Raw genomic sequence first — 21,810 nt, forward strand, 5'->3', positions numbered from 1 at the left:
ATGATGTGAAGGCCATCATTTACATATTGATATAGGGCATTCCATTGATTGGTGACAGAAAAAACAAAAGAAATTATAGCAATAAAAACTGCTTTATGGCAGTTTTCTAAAAAAAGTTATTGAGTTCTAGTCTATGGACCCCGTCTAAAAAGTAAGAAATTAACGAAATGTGATAGCTGAAAATTAAAATTTCACACAAAACCTCACAATAATCACACACAGAATGAAAAGCTACATGCAGAAGACCTTTTCCCCTCGTGATCCTCTTTCCTATGCATTGGTTGGTTGGTTGTGTTTATTTAAATTCGCAAACCGAACGGACTGAACATGTCCAATGACAAGGAAGCGAATGAAGTCCAAATAACCCAGGAATGGGGACAGAGATGAAAAGAAAATAATGGGAACAGATGCATGTATTGTTGCCACTTTGATTGTTGGTGCCGCACAAGTTTAGTGTTGAAAGCAGCATTTCAAGTGTTGTGATTATTGTGAGGTTTTGTGTGAAATTTTAATTTTCAGCTATCACATTTCGTTAATTTCTTACTTTTTAGACGGGGTCCATAGACTAGAACTCAATAACTTTTTTTAGAAAACTGCCATAAAGCAGTTTTTATTGCTATAATACTACAGTACAGTCAACTTCGCGTATAACGACACTCGGCGGGGCATCAGAAAAGTGTCCTTATTCGCGAAGTGTCGTTATACCCGAAGTCCCATTATATGTAATTCAGCTGGATGTGACTTTGCCCTGGGCATGGAAATTCTGTCGTTATTCGCGAATTGTCGTTATATCCACAGTCGTTATTAGCGAAGTTGACTGTACCTTGATATAATTATACATGTACATGTACATGTACATGTACATGTATGTACAGTTGTTTACAAAACATTTCTCAGTTTGCATTGGGTGCATCGGATACACTCTTTTTTTTATACATCAGTGAACATGTAATATAAACAAACCGGGATGATGTAATAATTATACATGTAAAGTACAATACAGAGTCATGTACTTTGTCTTTTTAAGGACGCTGCAGACACTTTCCCAGTTAAAAAAAAATCGAATATACATGTACATGTAGCATCATCAGTTGAGATCATTTTATGCCATAAAACGTAACCCGAAAAGCACAAATACTGCATCCGTACCGTGGCAGAAAGTATTCAGGTACGCTCGTACTGTGTTAGGGCCTGGTCAGACTGCGGCAAATTTTGGTTGCCTGACGAAAACAGAACAGCGTCCAGAATTTGAATCGCGATCACACTACACATGTGGGGAGAGTGAAAATTCAAACTTCATTTCGAGCGTCAAGTGGTAATCTCCACGAACGACGTCAAATTCCTTCACCTTGGGGATCGCCAACACCTTCAGTGCAATCCTTGCAACCATCCTTATGAGTTTTGTTGTTGTCCGTGGCCAATTAGCTCCTCGATATCGAGATGAAAAAAATCAGTGATTATCAGCGTCAATGGCGTATCAGCGTCAAATCCTGTTTGGAGCGGAAAAGCGTGGTCCGTTCTTGCTTTTTTTTTGGAGCGTCAACTCTCGCTTTTGCCGCTCTGGCGGCAAGTTACTATGGAGATTCGGATTATAATCCTAGGATTATTTCGATTTCGCCGCAGTCTGACCAGGCCATTTCGCTTGGAATTAACTTTCGCTATAATTCGTTAGGTTGAGTTGGGTAACTCCGCTCTTCTTCCTCGCTCACCGGAGGAATTTCTCTAGTCTCCTCGCGCAACTGGGGAGCACTCCAATGGAGAGAGAAAGATTTTTATAGGGCGGCTTGGTGTGAGAGGTGGACTGAGACTTGACGGCGCTAACGGCGAATATCAAGACCTTACGGCCACGGAGCTGCGGGACTCTGCGCTGGTCGTCTATCCGTGTGGAGGCAAAGCAAACGCGGGCAACATTCTGCTGAAGCGAGCGTGGAGCTGAAGCTGGATTGGTGACTGACGCACCTGCTTACTCCACAACACCGGCGCATAATGATGTGCATGTACAAGACTTCGTGAGTATTCAACTCAAATTCGTGTTCCGTCAGCGTCAGTATCAGCAAGTACAGTCATGTAGTACAATTTGTTCCCAAAATAACTTCGGGACAGTCTGTTCATGGTTTTCATTTGTATTGGACTCGTTCTCTACACTTGCGATAATTTAGCGGCAATTCTAACGTTGTAGCGTTGTTCTCTTGTAATTTAGTGGAACCTGTATTGAGTAACTGAGTTTTATGTTTCGTTACATTGTCGTCAGATCTCCTGTGTACCGGTTTTGTGGCACAATGATTATAGCCATTATATTTGGTCGTCTCCATTCTTGTGCAATCATGCGTACATGTATGTAGGTTGGTTCTCTTCATGTTATTGTGACCAATTTCATAGATGTTGGTTGCCTTGTTGCTTTCTCTCCCCTCTCCTCTCACCCAAGCCATTCTGCATAAGCGAAGCTGTGGACGCAGCATACTGCTGCTACACTTCAACGCGGGAATGCGTATAATAATAATAATAATATAATTCGTTAATTTTTTTGCAATAATAATAATTGTAGCTGACATGGGATATCATACTGTCATAATGGCACGACAATCAACATAAAATTTGAATTCAAATCGATACTCAAAAAAATTTTTATGGCAATGACCAGATGACGTAATCATAAACAGCCGCGCCTACGCTCGTAGATCTTCTTTTTTTTGCGAGTACGACATGAATATGTACTTTAGGATATGACTGTCATTATACAAGTCATGTAGATGAAGTACATATACAAGTCATGTACATGTAGATGTACAGTTGGCACCTATGACGGATAATGCTCGAAAAGGTGGCAGATTCTGGGCCATTTCTGGCAGATTCTGATTTTTTTGCACCGAAATTGGCAGAACCATACAAACCTATGGCGGGCAATTCCTCGAATTCTGCTCCATTTCGTTATCCACATACCAAACATGCATGAAACTTACCAGAAAAAGTACCGAATTCTGCCAATTTTTCTGCCGGCATTATCCACCAAGGCCTAATCAGGGGATGGCCCACGCCTGGTAAAAAAAACAGCTACTGTAAATATTAAATACAAAATTTCGGCACTGCAAATTTTGGCACTTCACGATTTTTGACATTTCGGCGGCGATTTATTTTCGGCGTGGGGTAGAATGCATGGTATAGTGCGACAGATGCTGTGAAAAATTTCATCGGCGTTTTAATTTAGGCGTTTTGGGTCGGTGCCGAATATAGCCGAAATTAAAATTAATAGCTGCCGAAAATTTGTATATTTACAGTATATTCGTTTAACAGGGGGCACGAAATAACTAAAGTTTTTTTTCTGACCGTTCGGGGTGACGGACCTCGACCAAAAAGGAAATTTAGTACGTAACAAGCCTGCTGGTGGAGTGATCTAACGAAAGATTTTGTGAACGAAAAGTTTGTACTTATATAGTAGTGGATAATGAGAGCAAAGGGCAAACCGGGTTCTGTTGGAGCTAGGGTAAGTGGTTGATCAGGAACACCACCACTGCCAAATACGGATCAAAGCTTGAAAAGGAATTTGAAAACTAGTAAGCTGAATAATAGAGTTCTCTAAGAGGAGAATGGCGGGGCCGTGAGTCGAACCAAGCGGTTTGATCACGCGTGACGCGCGAGTGAAATCCAGCAGTTAGGTAATGTCATGGCGAGTGGATGGAAGGAGGTAAACCGCGTGCGAGTGGATGGAAGGAGGTAAAGCATGTGTTAGTGTAAGTGGATGGAAGGAGGAAGATCATGAAAATTAATAATTCTACACAAAAGCATCACGCTACTTGGGGTATACAATGTGTGCCTTTGTCTTTCAGCGAACAGAAATAATTTACAATAGTAGTCGAATCATTGAAGCATAAAAGCCGCAAATGCATTCCAGCATAAGTGTTTTCAGCGACGCTTGCTTGCCTGAGACTAGACTGCATGGGTGACAATTACATGATATTTATGATGGAGAGTATTCATATGCACTACAAGACTATGTAGCATGCTACCATGGTGATTCGCGCCACAGCATGCTACCATGGTGATTCGCGCCACACACTGAGTGTCCAGACATACAGTTCGAGGATTATAGACACAAGCGGGTTTTCATAGGGTTTTCATAGGGTTTTCACAGGGTTTTCATAGGGTTTTCATGGGGTCTTCATAGTTGCACCATCATGACATCATTAGCAGCGAGATTATTATTATAGACAACACCTCATGGCATGAGAAGAAAATCAGCCAGTACGGGAGATGTGGGTGTTAACCAACCATGGTGAATAACAGAAGAAAAGTAATGGTCAAGACGGAGAAGCATGGGAGGGACAGGTGATGGTGAATCTAGTGAGCAGATTTAAATGCGTCCAGGGTACTGGCATTGCGCGTAGTAGCGGGCAGCGCAAGCCAAGCAGAGTAAGCAACAAAGAGTGGAGAGCGTACAAGGGAGGACGTTTTAGCCAAGGGGAGGGCAACAGAGCATCTTGTCTGGGAGCCATCTGTGATTCGGAACCAGTTATACACGTTAAGATGAGGAGGATGTAGAGCTAGTTTAAATTTGTGAGCAAAAGTGCAAATTAATTTTTGACGGTGGGTCGACAGTGGGCATGATTGCAGGAGTGACGTAATGCACGGCTAAGTGCGGCTGAACGGATTACTGCCGTGCAGCGCAGCAGCGGGTTGGTGTGGTCGTAGCGACTGCGGCTGCTGCTGTTGCCATGGTTGCGGCGGCAGTGGTTGGTGATTGGCTGCGCTGGCCTGTGGCGATGGCCATGCGCTGGCGGTGTTGGCTGGTCCGTGCCCCGCCGCCGTCGGGATAGCATGACGTGATGCTGGATTGGCAATTGTAAACTGTAGCTGCAATGGCATGGAAACCTGCTGGCGGTGAGGTGCTGGCGGTGGTAGGGGTGGTGGTAGATTGGATGAAGGATGATTACTAGCCACTGAAGTTTTACTAGCTACCGTTTGCTGCATAGAGAAGTTTGGACTCAGCTCGCTGGATGTTTTCTTGTTGGGAATAGGCTGTGGAACAACATTGTCGTAGCGATTCTGTTGCCGTGGTAATGGGTATACACCAGCAGATAACACCGTGTTGACAGTTCCAGCAGTTGATTGTGCCGGCAGACCGCTATCACCAGTGTTCTGATGTGGTCGTTGGGGTGGTGGTGGTTGCTGGGGGAGGTTTGCTAGTACGTTGCTTGATGCCGGTGGTGGTGGGACCATGGCTGGGTTAGAGGGCACTACACTGGCATCACTCACATCTGCTGACGCGACTGGTGTGGAACTGGAGAAGGACAATAGCTGCTGCCGTTGTTCTGGAATTGCATACGACGACACGGGCAGTAGACTAGGCTGTCCTCCAGCAAACACCCTGGACGATGGCCGCGGTCGACTGATCGATAGCGCCGTCGCGTCTCGCCCTGGCCTCCTAGGCACGACCGCAGCCTGGTTACTGGTTGTCACGGCAGCAGCAGCGTGTACGACCTGTGGCTGTGAGTCACGTGACTGTGTCTGCACTACCCAGTCGGACGGCGTGGCAAAGTCGTCAGCATTTTGGTTGACGTAAAGGTATGTGTCTGATTCGTCTGCCCTGGCGTTCTTCATGGGAGCTTGCACCTGTGATGTGATGTCATTGATAGGGTTTGACGATGTCATAGGATTCGATGATATCATAGGGGTTGATAACGTCATAGGTGCAGTCATCCATGCTGTGTCAAGTGGCTGGCTCACAGGAACAGCAGCAGTAGTAGTAGCATTAGCTGCAGCAACACCACTACCACCATCGCTAGCAGTGATACCTGATGTAGCGAACTCACGTACTGTCCTTGCAGCTCCACTGTCCTTAGTCAAGATGACATCATACACCAAGCTTCCATCACAGTCATCCGTCGCATCCGTATCGATGGACCCAGGCTCACGTGGCGTTGGTCGGGCATTACTGGTTGGCGTGACAACCGTTTGAACATTCCTGCCCTTGATGTAGTCATACTGTGGTTCTTGCTCGGCGGAGTCGTAAGATGATGACTCCGATCGGCTTATCACCCCGGCAGTAGAACGTAGCAGAGAAGTGGCCGTCAGTCCAACATGGTCACTTTGTCCCGTACCCTGCTGCTCAGTGTGAGCCGCGGCAGCAGAGGCAGTGGCAAGCAGGGTTAGAGGTTCAGCGGGAGCCGGTGGAACAGCCCTAGGCGTGGGCGCTAGCGGAGCTGCGGTAGCGCTGTCCAGAGTCGAATAGATGTCATCGTCGGCAGCCGCTGGCGTCACCTCCGTCGATTGTTCATTGACATCCTCATAGCCGGCCATTTCCTGTGCCACAGAAACACAGACAGAACAAACACACATACTGAAAAAAGGAGAGAAGGGCAGATGAACAAAGAGACAGAAGGGTGGATGGAAATACAGACAGACAGACATATATTGGGGGTGGGAAGGTCGAGGCCGCAATCACAATTGCAATTTGCAGGGAATACGGATCGCGTAGACCTTCGAGGTCCGGGGTTGAACCGGGGTTGAACCGGGGTTGAACCGGGGTTGAACCGGGGTTGAACCGGGGGGGGGGTTGAACCAGGGTTGAACCGGGGTTGAACCGGGGTTGAACCGGGGTTGAACCGGGGTTGAACCGGGGTTGAACCGGGGTTGAACCGGGGTTGAACCGGGGTTGAACCAGGGTTGAAACACACAAAGTTGCAGGTACAGTCAAACCTCTTTAGGACGAACATCAAGTGACCGACGATATTTTGTTCGCAATAACGGGAGTTCTTCTTATCCATCTGTTTTACCCACTGAATACACAGGGTTTTATCCAATATAGTCACGAATACTAGTTCTTCTTAGGCAAACATTTGTCTTCTCAGTCGGTTCTTCCTAACGTCATCTCACTGTACTATGATTCTGTTTCTTCTCCTTAGACGTCTCCTGTGCTCCCCGGGTACCTGAGTCCCATCGACTAACTCAGGGTGTCCGTCAGAAACGCCTATGATGTGAGATGTGCTCCCGTGTGAAGTGCGAATTCATTTGACAATGAAGGATGAACTTACCCTGGTTTTCCACTCTTCCGCACAGCTTCTCAGCGTTTGCTGGATTTTCTCTCCTTGAAACGTCATCACCGTAAACTCAGTGTTATCGTGGAACATCTGTACACAACGGGGAGAAAAGGGGTACATTGTAAACAGGGAGAAAAGGGGCACATTGCACACAGGGCGGGGGGGGGAGGGGGGGGGGGGGGGAGGAGAACATTGTACACATCTGTACACAGCAGGGAGAAGAGGGGTACATTGTAAACAGGGAGAAATGGTGTACATTGTTGACATCGGTACACATGTTCAACAGTTCAGTGAAATCTGGAAAACTGGAGTCACCAAGTCCCGGGGAGGGGAGGCTGGATTGCCGGGTGGCATGTTGTGAAGTCAGTATCTTAGCAGTATATTAGCAACACGACTACTTGTACTGTAGGTCTCAGTACTCAGCTGACAGTGGGCCTGTCCAACCCAAACACACATATGTAAGTATTAGCTGACAGTGGGCCTGTCCAACCCAAACACACATATGTAAGTATTAGCTGACAGTGGGCCTGTCCAACCAAAACACACATATGTAAGTATTAGCTGACAGTGGGCCTGTCCAACCCAAACACACATATGTAAGTATTAGTTGACAGCGGGTCTGTCCAACCCAAACACACAGCTGTAAGTATTAGTTGACAGTGGGTCTGTCCAACCCAAACACACATATGTAAGTATTAGTTTAGACTGTGCTGGCTATGTTCCCACACACACACAGATATACCATAAAGTCGCGGATAAAAGCCGGGTTTGCAATGCATACAAGCACAACGCGGATAGAAGCCTGAAAATCAAACCGGTCAAATGCATATAAGCCTGTCGCACGTAGAAGCCTGGCTTCTATGCAAGCGCAGATCGGGTAGGTCAAGAGTGCATGCGCTATGTACGGTGCATAGTAAAACTGCCGCCATACCGGTAGTCAGTGGCAGATCTACGCTCGTACAAGCCTGGCAAAAATATCAGTGGTGCATATAAGCATGGTTTGCATATAAGCATGGTTTGCATACAAGCCTGGTTTGCATTAAAGCCTGAAGCAGAAAGCGGCTTATGTGCTTTTAACCTTTAAAAAGGGGAAGTCCGGTGAAAAATTTAAATTTCACAGTCCGTAGAGTTCGGGTCGCTGAGTCGAATGGTCTTTGTCCGAGGAGGCTGCGGCCTTTGGTTCGTCAGATACGCCCAATCGAACATGTGCGAATTTAAGCGCGCATCACCCAGATCCAGGTGATGACGTCACAACGTGCAGCCAGGTAGCCAAAGGTAGCCACACCATCTAGTCGTGTACAAAATGGCCATATTCGGAGCGCGTTCGATTGGGGAACCGTTTGTCGCGGCTTCTTCGGACCAAGACCATTCGATTCAGTGTTACAAACACTACGTACCCTGTGATTTTCAGCTCGGTAAACCTGGAGGTTATACCGTATTTTAGCCGTTTCCGAGTTGGACTTTTTCCGTCAGTGCTCTACGGCTCTAGGCTAGCAATGCGCTGCGTGCATGCTAGCTGTAGTGCAGTCAACAAACTCATCACACATGGAACTACTCCCGCACTGCCATGCTGGGCTAGCTACAACAAGACTCGAGACACAAGACTCAGAAAACTAGTCAACACACGGACTTGTCATGTACTACACTCGTATCAGTCGTATTGTACAGTCATGCAGTCAGAGAACGTGCGTTTCTCCTTGCCGGTGCCGGTGGTTGTGCTTTGAGAAAGAAAATTTTAGTTTTCCGCTCCAGTCTGGCCTCATTATTTTATGCTACAGCGATGAGTGCACAACCGTGACAAGTGACAAAACAGCGAACAGCTCCCGGACCTAGAACTTTCAGATTCCATAGCGTTGCGAGCGAAGAGCCGTGCCCGTGGTTCAAAGAGCCTGCACTGTTCTCCAATTGAGTAGTCCGAAATAAGCCAAGTTCGCACCAAAACATCACCATGTGGCAGGCTACTAGAGTCTAAGCGAATCGGTATGGAACAACATTTAGAGCACTCGCATCACTCTTCTCCATTTTGGCGACCCTGCTCTCCAGCGATCTGATAATTATATCAGCCTCGTCTGCAATAGCTGCTGCTTCTTCATCAGTCGGAAACTCAGTAGCGCTCACTCTTGACCGGCCCGCGCGGCCATTTCTTCAGCTGAATACCGAGGTTCTCAGCCCCAGACCAAACTCATGAAGGTCAGCCATGGCTGCATCCTCACTCTCACAAGGAGTCAGGTCTTCGGGGTCGCTTGCACCACCTAATATCAGTCGCCAAATCATTTGAAATAGCACTGACACTATTGCTTTCACGCACTCCTTTTGACCTAGCTGCACGCTATGACGTTGCGGAGGGTGTGGCGCGGCCGCATGACGTCATGGCGCAGCCCCCGAAACTCAGTTTTTCAAACGGAAATATCTCGAGAACGCTGTCGGAGACACGTGGGACCAACACCATTCGACTCAGCGCCCGAAACTCTACCGACCCTGAAATTTTAATTTTTCCCCGGACTTCCCCTTTAAAAGCCCCTTTTATCCGCGACTTTACGGTATGTATCAGTTTGGCCTGTGTTGGCTGTATACCCTCAACCCTAGACCAGAAGAGTATACCCTCAACCCTAGACCAGAAGAGTATACCCTCAACCCTAGACCAGAAGAGTATACCCTCAACCCTAGACCAGAAGAGTATACCCTCAACCCTAGACCAGAAGAGTATACCCTCAACCCTAGACCAGAAGAGTATACCCTCAACCCTAGACCAGAAGAGTATACCCTCAACCCTAGACCAGAAGAGTATACCCTCAACCCTAGACCAGAAGAGTATACCCTCAACCCTAGACCAGAAGAGTATACCCTCAACCCTAGACCAGAAGAGTATACCCTCAACCCTAGACCAGAAGAGTATACCCTCAACCCTAGACCAGAAGAGTATACCCTCAACCCTAGACCAGAAGAGTATACCCTCAACCCTAGACCAGAAGAGCATACCCTCAACCCTAGACCAGAAGAGCATACCCTCAACCCTAGACCAGAAGAGCATACCCATGCAACAGGAATGATGACTGGCATACATCTGGACACACGGACTTACAATTCCAAACACGGAACTTGATACCATGCTGTTAAGGACATCGGTCAGTGCCCACGTGGACACCACCTGTAGCATTGACACGTATACATACAACATACACAGACACACATACACGTATACATACACAGACACACATTGTACATACATGTAGTCATACCCATACCCATACACGCACACACGCACACAAAGATGCACATACACACACACACACACACACACACACACACACACACACACACACACACACACACACACACACACACACGCACACAAATATGCACATACACACACTGTTGTGTTTGCCTCACTCCCAACATTGCCACCCCGGTCTCCATCGTGCCAAGTCAAAATTCACCAAGCATGGTCCCAACTCGGGTCATGCACAGCCACAACACAGACCAAGCATGGTCCTTATATGGGCCAAGCACGGTCCTTATATGGGCCAAGCATGGTCTTTATATGGGCCAAGCATGGTCCTAACACAGGCCAAGCCTGGTCGTTAAGATGGCCCAAGCATGGTGCTAACACATGCCAAGCATGGTCCCAACATAGGTCAAGCATATCCTGACTCGAGCCAACTATCACGGTCCCCAATTCGGTTTTAAAAGCATGTTCCTGAATTCTGTTTAATTGAGCACTGTCTTGGCCAGGCAGTCTCAACTCACTGCGTCAGGCAGGCACAGTGGGCTGGTCAAAGACCATAATTGAGATACGCGAGGTACAGTAGATATTGGTTATAACGTGCCCTTCTGATTTTTCACATTTTATCACTATAACCGGTATATCACTACAGGCGATTTTCAACTGCGCGCCTCATACATACACATTATACACGTGTGGGTACTCGATCGCGCTAATGTAGCGTACTGATACGTGATGGATGCTACTGCACCTTCTCCAGTCTAGAGTGAAGAACTTCTTGGCCCAAAGGCATCATCCAGGAAGCGCCAGACCAGAATACCCTATGACAACACACATATGGCTCCAAGTCGAGACATCAATGCCTCATACTCGTGTGTTGCTATCACTATAGACGATAATTTTTCTGCACAAAGAGGTGTTTTGAATGGTGATTCTGTATCCTTATAGCCGATTTATCCCTATGTACGATATATTGGTTATAATGATAATGTGACTGGCTTTTTTCTGGTTTTGCTTTTGATATTTTCATTTTGTATCAATATAGCCGGTTTATCACTATGTCCGATGACTTTATAACCGATATCCACTGTACCTGGTTCAAGTCCTGTCTGGGAGCGGTTTTTTCCAGCCGTGCTGCTACCCACAGTCAACTGGGAACTTGTGGTCAGGCACAAGGGGTACATGGATGCGGCTAATGGGGTCGTTCTCGGCACTTATGTCAGTGGTTGTGAAACTTATCCACTCACCCCCACCCTTAGGCGCTGCATCTGCCGCTAGGGTTTACCGGGTGTTAGAGGCAGTCGTGAGTTCTGTGCCGCAATGTACAGTATGTGTGCTGCAATGTACAGTATGTGTGTTGCGATGTACAGTACGTGTGTTGCGATGTACAGTACGTGTGTTGCGATGTACAGTATGTGTGTTGCGATGTACAGTATGTGTGTTGCGATGTACAGTACGTGTGTTGCGATGTACAGTACGTGTGTTGCGATGTACAGTACGTGTGTTGCGATGTACAGTACGTGTGTTGCGATGTACAGTATGTGTGTTGCGATGTACAGTATGTGTGTTGCTGTGTTTGTGTATTGCTGTGGCTGGCTAAAACACTGTGAAAGAAGAACTGAGACGGCCTGCAGCGAAGTCGAAGCTTGTGTGCTCTGGCACATGGTCATGCAGTCATGCAGTCACGCAGTCATGCAGTCATGCAGTCACGCAGTCATGCAGTCATGCAGTCATGCAGTCCATGCAGTCATGCAGTCATGCAGTCACGCAGTCACGCAGTCATGCAGTCACGCAGTCCATGCAGTCATGCAGTCACGCAGTCACGCAGTCATGCAGTCACACAGTCACGCAGTCACGCAGTCACGCAGTCACGCAGTCATGCAGTCATGCAGTTGTTGTAACTGCCACCAATGTTGTAACTCGCTTTTCTCTACCTGCTCCCAGTCCCGTGCCATCTCCACACTTATACAAATGGACGACGATAACTACATTTAGAGGACTGTTTATTGACACGACGAAGAAACACAACTAGACATGACGAACTCAAGACGAAGACAGCTTGAACTCTCAAGACGAAGACATCATGAACTCGAGACGAAGACTGCTTTTTACACCACAGCAACACGCGCATGCACCAACATGACGTACACAAAATAACGTACTACAACATAACTCCCTCCCAAGAGTAGAATCGTCCTCGATTCTAATAATAAAACAGAGTAAAAAGAGGAAAAGATCACACAAATCACTCAATCATACCACACCAGTCACACCCATAAATAAAACACCTCTGCCTGCACTGCAGATTATTAAAAACTCTGTCCGCCCACCCAGAACACCAGCCACGATCGCTGTCACATGTGTGGGAACTGATAACCTCAAAACTCTAACTAATGTTACTTATGCTTCACTCAACACACCACCTCACGATCACGCAAAAATTCTAAAAATGTGAGAGCACAAATCATAAGAATAACAAAAAGAACAGAATCCACTGGCTCTGTGGGGGCCTCTAGTTATCCTCATAGAAGAGCAAATCAAAAAACAAACAGAACACACGCGCTGTGCGGGCGCCTCTTTACCCTCGAGGAGAGCAAATAATAAAGAACAAAATGTTGGGAGAACAGAAAATACACAACTCACATACTCATCACGTTCACAACAACACACGTACCCTCTCACCAACGAAACTCCTCACGCCGTCTGCCATGTCGTCCGCCATCTCAAAGCGCTGCTCAGCGTCCACATCCTCACACTGCAGCCTTCACCTTCCATCCTTCTTTTTTTTCTGTTTCAGTTTTTCTTCTGGGCACAGTTTTACGTCGTGTCCGGGACCATCCGTCCTTCTTCTTCTTCTTCTTTTTTTTTGCTTTTCTTCTGGGCACAGTTTTACGTCGTGTCCGGGACCACCAGTGACGACGACTGACAAGAGACGGGAGAGACGAATGATGAAGGACGATGACGACGGACGAACTTCTTGAAAACGGACGAAACTGTGACGATAGGACGACTGGAGATGACATCGGAAACTGGGAGCGAAGGCCACGCAGGACGAATCCAGAAGTTGAGATTTACAAATTTCCATTACCGCTGCCACCAATGTTGTAACTGCCACCAATGTTGTAACTCGCTTTTCTTTACCTGCTCCCAGTCCCGTGCCATCTCCACACTTATACAAATGGACGACGATAACTACATTTAGAGGACTGTTTATTGACACGACGAAGAAACACAACTAGACATGACGAACTCAAGACGAAGACAGCTTGAACTCTCAAGACGAAGACATCATGAACTCGAGACGAAGACTGCTTTTTACACCACAGCAACACGCGCATGCACCAACATGACGTACACAAAATAACGTACTACAACACAGTCATGCACTCACGCAGTCTCACCACACCACAGCTACACACCTGCAGCCAATGTCGCCAATAACAGCATTGGTTACAACAACCTTGGTTATAACAACCTTGGTTATAACAAACTTGGTTATAACAACCTCGGTTATAACAGAAACACGCGAATAGCGTCTTCAGACCTAGCTATTAGCCATGGGGCCACAGTCATACTTTCAGCGTGGCAAATAACCTGCATATAACAACAACCTGCAAAATTATAACAACACTTTTCTCATGCCCCATGGAGTGTTGTTATTCGCGAGGCTCGCTGTGCATACATGTAGTGATAGTGCATAGTGTACCTGTCTGGTGTTGCCATCCAGATGTACAACAGTCCTGGGAGAGATAGCCAGTACACAGGGCATGATGACCTTCTTGTTCGGGCATGGTGCCTGCAACATTATGACACACAACATAACACAATTCACATGCATGTACACACATAGACACACAGACACACACACACAGACACACAGACACACAGACACACAGACACACAGACACACAGACACACAGACACACAGACACAAACACACACAAACACACAAACACCATTGGACCATTGGACCATTGGACGCCCAGCGCCGGAGGCGATGATAGCGATGCTACAGCAGAAGCCATAACAGCTTGTGCTGGGATTCCACACAAACACACACACACACACATACACAAACGCACACGCATGTACATACACAAATTTACAGACACGTCCTAGAACACAAAGAAAGCACCTTGGGATTTTCTTACTTGGCCCGCGTCAGCAATATTGTCGCTTATCTTTCGACAATTTGAACTTAGACTTTGGACATGAACGCGTGCACTTGAAGTGATACAACTTGGTACGGTGGACGGTAAGGTATAGAATGACAACTAGCTGGGAGGAATTTATTGTCCAAGGAAGGGTTCCTACTTTTTCGGTCCTCCTCGTCGCTGCTCTCGGCGCTGGCGACAAATATTTTTGCTCGGAATCGACTCTCTTGCTTTTGCAAGCTCATCTCTCTTCCTCTCCGCTGCCTGGCTATTTTCTAAAGAGAAGTCGATCGTGACGGTCGCCTTCTCTATAGGACTTCGCGTGGGCAGCACGACAGCCTGTATGGTTCAAATCAGACGCCGTTCTTTGCAAGATTTTATTTTGAACGACGACGACGCGTGCAGTACTTGCAAATCTCCACGACGCGCTGGATACTCCGAGCGTTGAGCTGGAGATAAGGGAGCTGCGATCTCAGCTTGATGAGCGATCCCTGAAGTGAACGATCTCGGCCGTTCAGCAAAATGGAGCTGATTCCGAGTAGCCGATTACTTTCTTGTGGCTTGCGCTGCTCTTGCCTGCACAGCGTAAAAAGATAATCTATTTTGATGCGGCGCTGTATCAATCAGAATCGCCCACCTGTCGCTCTCGAAATCCACTCGAACTCTAGCTAGACCTTTCAGGTACTAGCAAACTAACTTGCTAACCAAAATTGGGATGAAATGGGCTGCCAAGTAAGCATTGGTGACATATAAACAAAGCTGAAAGATAAGCGACAATATCACTGACGCGGACCAAGTATGGTTGAGATGCTTATAGAAGGAAGGAAGGAAGGAGAGAGAGAGAGAGAGAGAGAGAGAGAGAGAGAGAGAGAGAGAGAGAGAGAGAGAGAGACTGAGAGACAGACAGAAAGAGAGGATCATTTCTCACCTTGACGGCAAAGAACTTGGCCTCATATGTTGGCAACTCTTTGCAGAGATCAACATAGAGCTGCCTGGCATTGTCCAGTGTGATGTTACTATGTTCACTGAAGTGCTGTACATATCGTCATGTTCACAACCGACAGAGAGAAGGACAGACAGCCGAGGAGAAGGAAAGACATGAAGACACACAGACAGATATAGAGCCGAAAAGACAGGCATAGATCAGGATAGACAGACATATGGATAGACAGACATTATGGATAGAGCGACATACCGACAGACATTTAGCAAGAGCTTGATTGCCCAAGCCTCAATAAAATGAAGAACACATGGATTTGTGGATATGTCAATATTTCTGTATTCATCGGTATCATGTCCTATTCATCGGTATCATGTCTTATTCATCGGTATCATGTCCTATTCATCGGTATCATGTCTTATTCATCGGTATCATGTCTTGTTCATCGGTATCATGTCTTATTCATCGGTATCATGTCTTATTCATCGGTATCATGTCTTATTCATCGGCATCATGTCCTATTCATCGGTATCATGTCCTATTCATCGGTATCATGTCCTATTCATCGGTATCATGTCTTATTCATCGGTATCATGTCTTGTTCATCGGTATCATGTCTTGTTCATCGGTATCATGTCTTATTCATCGGTATCATGTCTTGTTCATCGGCCGACTATCATATCACAGTTCTCCACTGACATAAATGTATAGTTGCGCTCGGTGAAATCCGACGGACAGACAGATCGAGAGACGGATGGAGAGGCGGATGGAAAGACGGATGGACAGACGGATGGACAGACTGACTGGCAACAACCAACACATGTGAACTGGAAAGATATAAGATGGATAGAAACTATCTATTGCCGGATGCCACCTCAATTGACAAAGAAGGACGGTGGGGGGGGGGGGGGGGGGGGGCATAATCTGGGAAAACATATGATCACCTTCCAGAACAAAACATTGTGATAAATATTCGAGCACACATCACTTCAAGCAATGCATGTTAATTGACTCCTCGATGTTTCCACGCTGCTTGCAGCTCCCCCCCCCCCCCCCTCCCCACACACATGCACACAAGCGTACACACACACACACATACACACACACACACATACACACACCATGTACACACCCACCCACACACACTCCCACGCACTCGCACGCACTCACGCCCACACACCCGAGCACACACGAGAGCGTACACAGCACATGTGTGCATACCTGTTGAGATAACTTGATGGCTGACTTGTCTTTACGATAGTCTGGTGGTAAGAACTCCTTCAGCCTAAAAAAACACAAACACGCACACACGCACACACACGCTCACACACGCTCACACACACACACACACACACACACACACACACACACACACACACACACACACACACACATACGCTCACACACCTCAGACCTCAGACATGCCCATCGCGGAAGCGATGATAGCGAACAGCTATGTTAGACATAGCAACTTGTGCTGGGATTACACCATTCAACAGCTTGCAAGGCTGATGAATTGACCGCCACTATTTTTAGCCTGCTATCCACCACACAGCTGTTTGGAGTGACTTTTTCTGGCCAGTGAATCCCTATTTTTCATTTTTCCATATTTTTCTACACACACACACCACACCACATACTCCAGCATACACTGGCTGTTGGTAACCACCCAGGAGAATGAAAGAAAAGTCAGGAAGAGTATGAGAAAGAGAAGAAAGACGTGTGTGACCATAATCGTCGGGAATCGAACCCGCAACCTATCGATTGGAAATCGCTGCACATACCACTGCACCATATGGGACACACACACACACACACACACACACACACACACACACACACACACACACACACACACACACACGTGACACACACACACACACACACGTGACACACACACGCACACACACACACACACGTGACACACACATGCATGGCTATGGTCAAACAACACATGTGTGACATAAAAATTACTAGTATGTAAAAGAGTATAGCTACGTCTCCTCAGGAAATTTTATTCTCAACCCTGGAATTGAAGACACCCCTTTTTCCCTTCAGACTTCTCCCGTTTCAACTCCCTCAAGCATAATGAACAAATGTAGCAGGAGTAGTAAAATTTCCACTCTGCTGTTACAGAACGCTGCCAGGTTGAGAGAGATGCCCAGATAGGGGACGGTCCAGATAAGAAAGGGTCGAAGGTGAATATAAGCCAGGTCATGTGATGAGTCACATGATGTACGACTGGTCACATGATCAAGGAACAACCTTGTATTGGTGGATAGACACTAGGGTTATTAGAAAAAATTCTGATGATGGCCCCTGGCCGAAAAATTGACGGCAGTGGGAAATTAGTAATGTGCAGCGAAGAGACCACTTGATTTGAGGATGGTGTGTGTCGGGTTTTCAGTGTAGAAAAATTTAGTGCACGTCTTACTTTTCAGTTAGACTCTTGGGCAGCATGCTGGTCTTGGTTGCCATGACACCGCCGCCATAGGCAACGTGAGCATGTAGAGATGCTATCTACAGTATCAAAAGACAAGAAACAGGAGCATAGCGAGACATAGGCAACGGTATTACAAGCAGTCTGGAGACTTTCCCGGTTTTAATACAGAGTGTGTTATTATAATGCACAATTGGACTAGGCCATATTCACAAACACACCAAGATAATAACTCTAGGAGAGAGAGAGAGAGAGAGAGAGAGAGAGAGAGAGAGAGAGAGAGAGAGAGAGAGAGAGAGAGACACACACACACACACATACGCGCGTGCGCGTGTGTACACACACACACACCCTGGTTGATGGCATTCATGACAGTTGGATGACTACGGAGTGTTGTTTCTCAGTTTACGAATACCGGTACTGTATAATTGATTTACAGTATCTTGCTGTGTATGTGTGTGTGTGTGTGCGCACTTTTTGTAGCTCCGTTTTATCTGAGTTTTCAGTCGTTCCTCTTACTAGTCTTAGGCCACGGGGTGGCTCTGGGTCCACAGAGTCGCCCCTGGCGTGTTTCTGAATTTGCTGGGGCGAGGGTTCCGCGACGCGGTCGCCAGGGCAGTGTCTTTTCTGTCACGACCGTTGTTGTCCTCGTCTCTCCATTCGCGGTGGTGTAGCTGACCCCTGAATGGTTTCAAACTGCGAAGCTCGGAGTACAGTGGTGGCAGAGGCATGAGCTGTGAGTGGAGACGGTTGCTGGAGATGGATGATGATGCAGGGAGAAGAGTTACGCTGCCTGACGACGAGTGGGAAATTGTTTGATCCTGCAATTTCAGTTCGAGCGCGGTGGACTTCTAGACGATGTGTCCTCATGGCTGTTTTTCAATGCTTGGCCTATCGCTGATATCCCTGCGTGGAATGTTCTTCCAGTGGAGTCCAGGTGGGACTTCGGGTGCTCACACTCCATCACCTGGTTGATTATTTCGGAACTGCAATAATACAGGTTCAAATAATTATTGTTTCCTTTTTGTGCGTATCTCTTGTCATCTCTCTTTTCTATACGTCGCACACCAGATGTACTACTATCGCTGTCTTTCTCCTGCCTCTCTGCTTGCTGTTTTTTTGTTTTTGTTGCCACTGCCCCTCATCATACCCATGCTTGGGTGGAGGGCAGCGTGACCCGTTAGGGTAGCTGTCAATACAGTACAGTGTGTGTGTGTGTGTGTGTGTGTGTGTGTGTGTGCGTGATTTGAAGCGTCACATCAAGTACTGCCCAACTCAGTAGCCTATCATCTCCACTGGAGATGGGGCGTCAAAGGTCAAAGGTCAAAGGTGTGTGTGTGTGTGTGTGTGTATGCGTGCGTGTGTGTGTGTGGTGTGCGTGCGCGTGCGCGTATATGTGTGTGTGTGTGTGAGACCTGCGTGCGACCGGTATACCGGAGGCGCAATGGTACCACCTTGCTCAGGACCGGAGGGACTGGCGCGAGCGTAGCCGTCGGAAGCCACCAAGCCAGCCCCAACCAAGAGTGTTCGTCTGTGTCTGCGGCCGCGACTTTCGCCGTCCAAATGATTTATCCCGACACAAGAACTACTGCCTCGCCTAAAAGCTATCATCGCCTTCGGCGATGGGCTTTCCAAAGGTCCAAAGGTGTGTGTGTGTGTGTGTGTGTGTGTGTGTGTGCGCGCGCGCCCAGGACAGGGAGGAATGGCGTCTGAGGTGCCGTGACTGAGTTGAGCACATCGTCAACATCAGGACTCAACCGGTAACGAAACCGTTCCAATGCCCGGTATGCCACCGCAGTTTCCGTCGACGGCAGGATGAGAGTCGCCACAAGTGTAACTCGACAATATACTCCCTTCGAGCGCCTTGATGTACAGCTCAAATCCGAGTCTGCCCCTTTCGGGGTCACATAGCCGGACACGGTAGTGGTACAAGGAGGAGGAGGAGGTGTGTGTGTGTGTATGTGTGTGAGAGTAGCTTACCTTGCTAGCTTTCTTCACATCACACGGCCAAGCACCAGCCGTGAACTGTTTGCTGCAACGCTCAAAATCGGCCGTCAGAAGATCAGTTTCCGTAACCGCAGCATTCATAGTGGATGCCGCCGGTAACTGACGCTTGTTACTATGGCAACAAGGACAACAGTAGAGAAGACCGCGAAGACTGGACTAGCATGTAAGAAAAATCAGCTCCAAGAAAGTGGTTTCACATAATTTCGACTATATTTGTGTGGAAAGTGATCCTGGCATGTGGCCAGTGAAACCAGCATGGCTGACAGCATATGATCTGTGTATACAGTCATGCAGGGGTAGTCCTTGGCGGATAATGTCAGCAAAAAAATAGCATATTTTGGTGCGTTTTCTGGTATGTTTTCTGCATGTTTGGTACGTGTACATGTATGTAGATAAAGCATGCATGGATACACACGCACACACACGTGCGCACGCACACACGCACACACACGTGCGCACGCACACACGCACACACACATGCGCACGCACACACACACACACACACACGCACACACACACACACACGTGCGCACGCACACACGCACACACACACACACACACACACACACACAAGCCCCCCCCCCCACACACACACGTGCGCACGCACACACGCACACACACACACATACACACACACACACACACACACACACACAAGCCCGCACATACATACATACACACGCACACACACACACACACACACACACACACACACACACACACACCGCACACACGAAGCACAAATGCATGCACACATGTACATTCAAAGTGACACGTTTAGGCTCACATCAGCTCTAGCATGTGCTCAGCTTCATTGAATCCCTGTACATTGAATGCCACATCCGCATCCATGTGCTGTATACCTGAAATGCAAAAGTGAGCATGCACAAACAATGCACAAACATACTGAAAATCCATTTCGGTAGCACACATCAAACACAACTGGGTTTGAAGTGATTTGTAAAAAAAAAGCATCAACATCCACCCACACCATGTATCCATCCAGCACACACACACACAGCCACTTACATCCACATCCTTCCACATTAACATGCATGCATGCAGGCACACCTATCCACACACACACACACATCCACATGCCCATCCACATGCCCATTCCATATGCCCATTGCTTAAGTTATGTTGGACATGGCACCTTGAGCTGGGATTTGCAGCTTGCGAGGCTAATGAATTGACTGCCGCTAACTTGAATCATCTTCCACACGCATCCACGCATCCCCCTACACTCATCCTCACCCAACCACCCTACCACACCCCAAACCACTTGGCCTTACCTTCATTGACAACGCTGGAAGAATGCTTCCCCCATTTCTTGTCCAGTTCCTCCATCTTCTTTCGTCTCCGTGACCACTGTGGTGGTCCATTGCTGCTACTGTTGCTGTTGCCATCATCTTTGTCACCACTGCCTCCGAAGACTTCATCAAGGTTGGCGTATGCTGTGTAGCCATGGAGACAAAGATCGACAAGAAAGCGTTCCTCACTGTCCACCGCACACTGCAGTACATCACCACCATCAGTGGAGTTAACACAGTAAAACCTGTCAAGGCGAACACTCGGATAAGGCGACCACCTGTCCCAGAAGACCACTCGGATAAGGTGACCACCTGTCTCAGAAGACTACTCGGATAAGGCGACCACCTGTCCCAGAAGACCACTGCAGCCAGGACCAAGGGATGCAATTTCCAGTCAAAAGGCACTGGATACGGAGACCACCTGGTAACAGAGACCACACTTTGAAGGTCCCTTGAGCCGTGGTCGTCTTAGATAGGTTTAACTGGACCATACACAGGGGTGTCACAGAGCAGTGGAGAGTAGCACGACCAGGGGTCCAGGGTGTCCCGTGAGGTCTCGATTTTTCGTCCAACAGGGCACGTTTTAGCACACACACACGCACGCACACACAAAGAAAAATGGTTTGTTATCCACTAAGTCTTGTTGCAATCGGTTTGGAGCTGTCTGCTCTCAATATGTAGCTCACATTTCCTGTTGAC

At 47.5% G+C, this 21,810-nt stretch overlaps 1 protein-coding gene across 1 annotated transcript in view; it reads right to left on the minus strand.

Annotated features, from left to right (window-relative positions):
• Positions 1-3,477: 3,477 nt before the first annotated feature.
• The window catches only part of LOC135820703 (uncharacterized), a 27,354-nt gene continuing 9,021 nt past the window's right edge, over positions 3,478-21,810 (minus strand). Inside the window, exons 6-16 of the mRNA XM_065333708.1 lie at positions 21,094-21,255; positions 20,586-20,661; positions 19,772-19,910; positions 17,786-17,871; positions 16,573-16,636; positions 15,340-15,444; positions 13,964-14,053; positions 10,117-10,182; positions 7,029-7,124; positions 4,599-6,297; positions 3,478-4,192 (exon numbers count right to left, since the gene is read on the minus strand). Of these exons, the coding sequence (XP_065189780.1) occupies positions 4,627-6,297; positions 7,029-7,124; positions 10,117-10,182; positions 13,964-14,053; positions 15,340-15,444; positions 16,573-16,636; positions 17,786-17,871; positions 19,772-19,910; positions 20,586-20,661; positions 21,094-21,255 (2,555 nt within the window). The 3' untranslated portion in view covers positions 3,478-4,192; positions 4,599-4,626. The remainder of the gene's footprint in view (positions 4,193-4,598; positions 6,298-7,028; positions 7,125-10,116; positions 10,183-13,963; positions 14,054-15,339; positions 15,445-16,572; positions 16,637-17,785; positions 17,872-19,771; positions 19,911-20,585; positions 20,662-21,093; positions 21,256-21,810) is intronic.

This window comes from Sycon ciliatum, chromosome 7 (genome assembly GCF_964019385.1).
Source record: "Sycon ciliatum chromosome 7, ocSycCili1.1, whole genome shotgun sequence".
NCBI classification, from domain to species: Eukaryota; Metazoa; Porifera; class Calcarea; order Leucosolenida; family Sycettidae; genus Sycon; species Sycon ciliatum.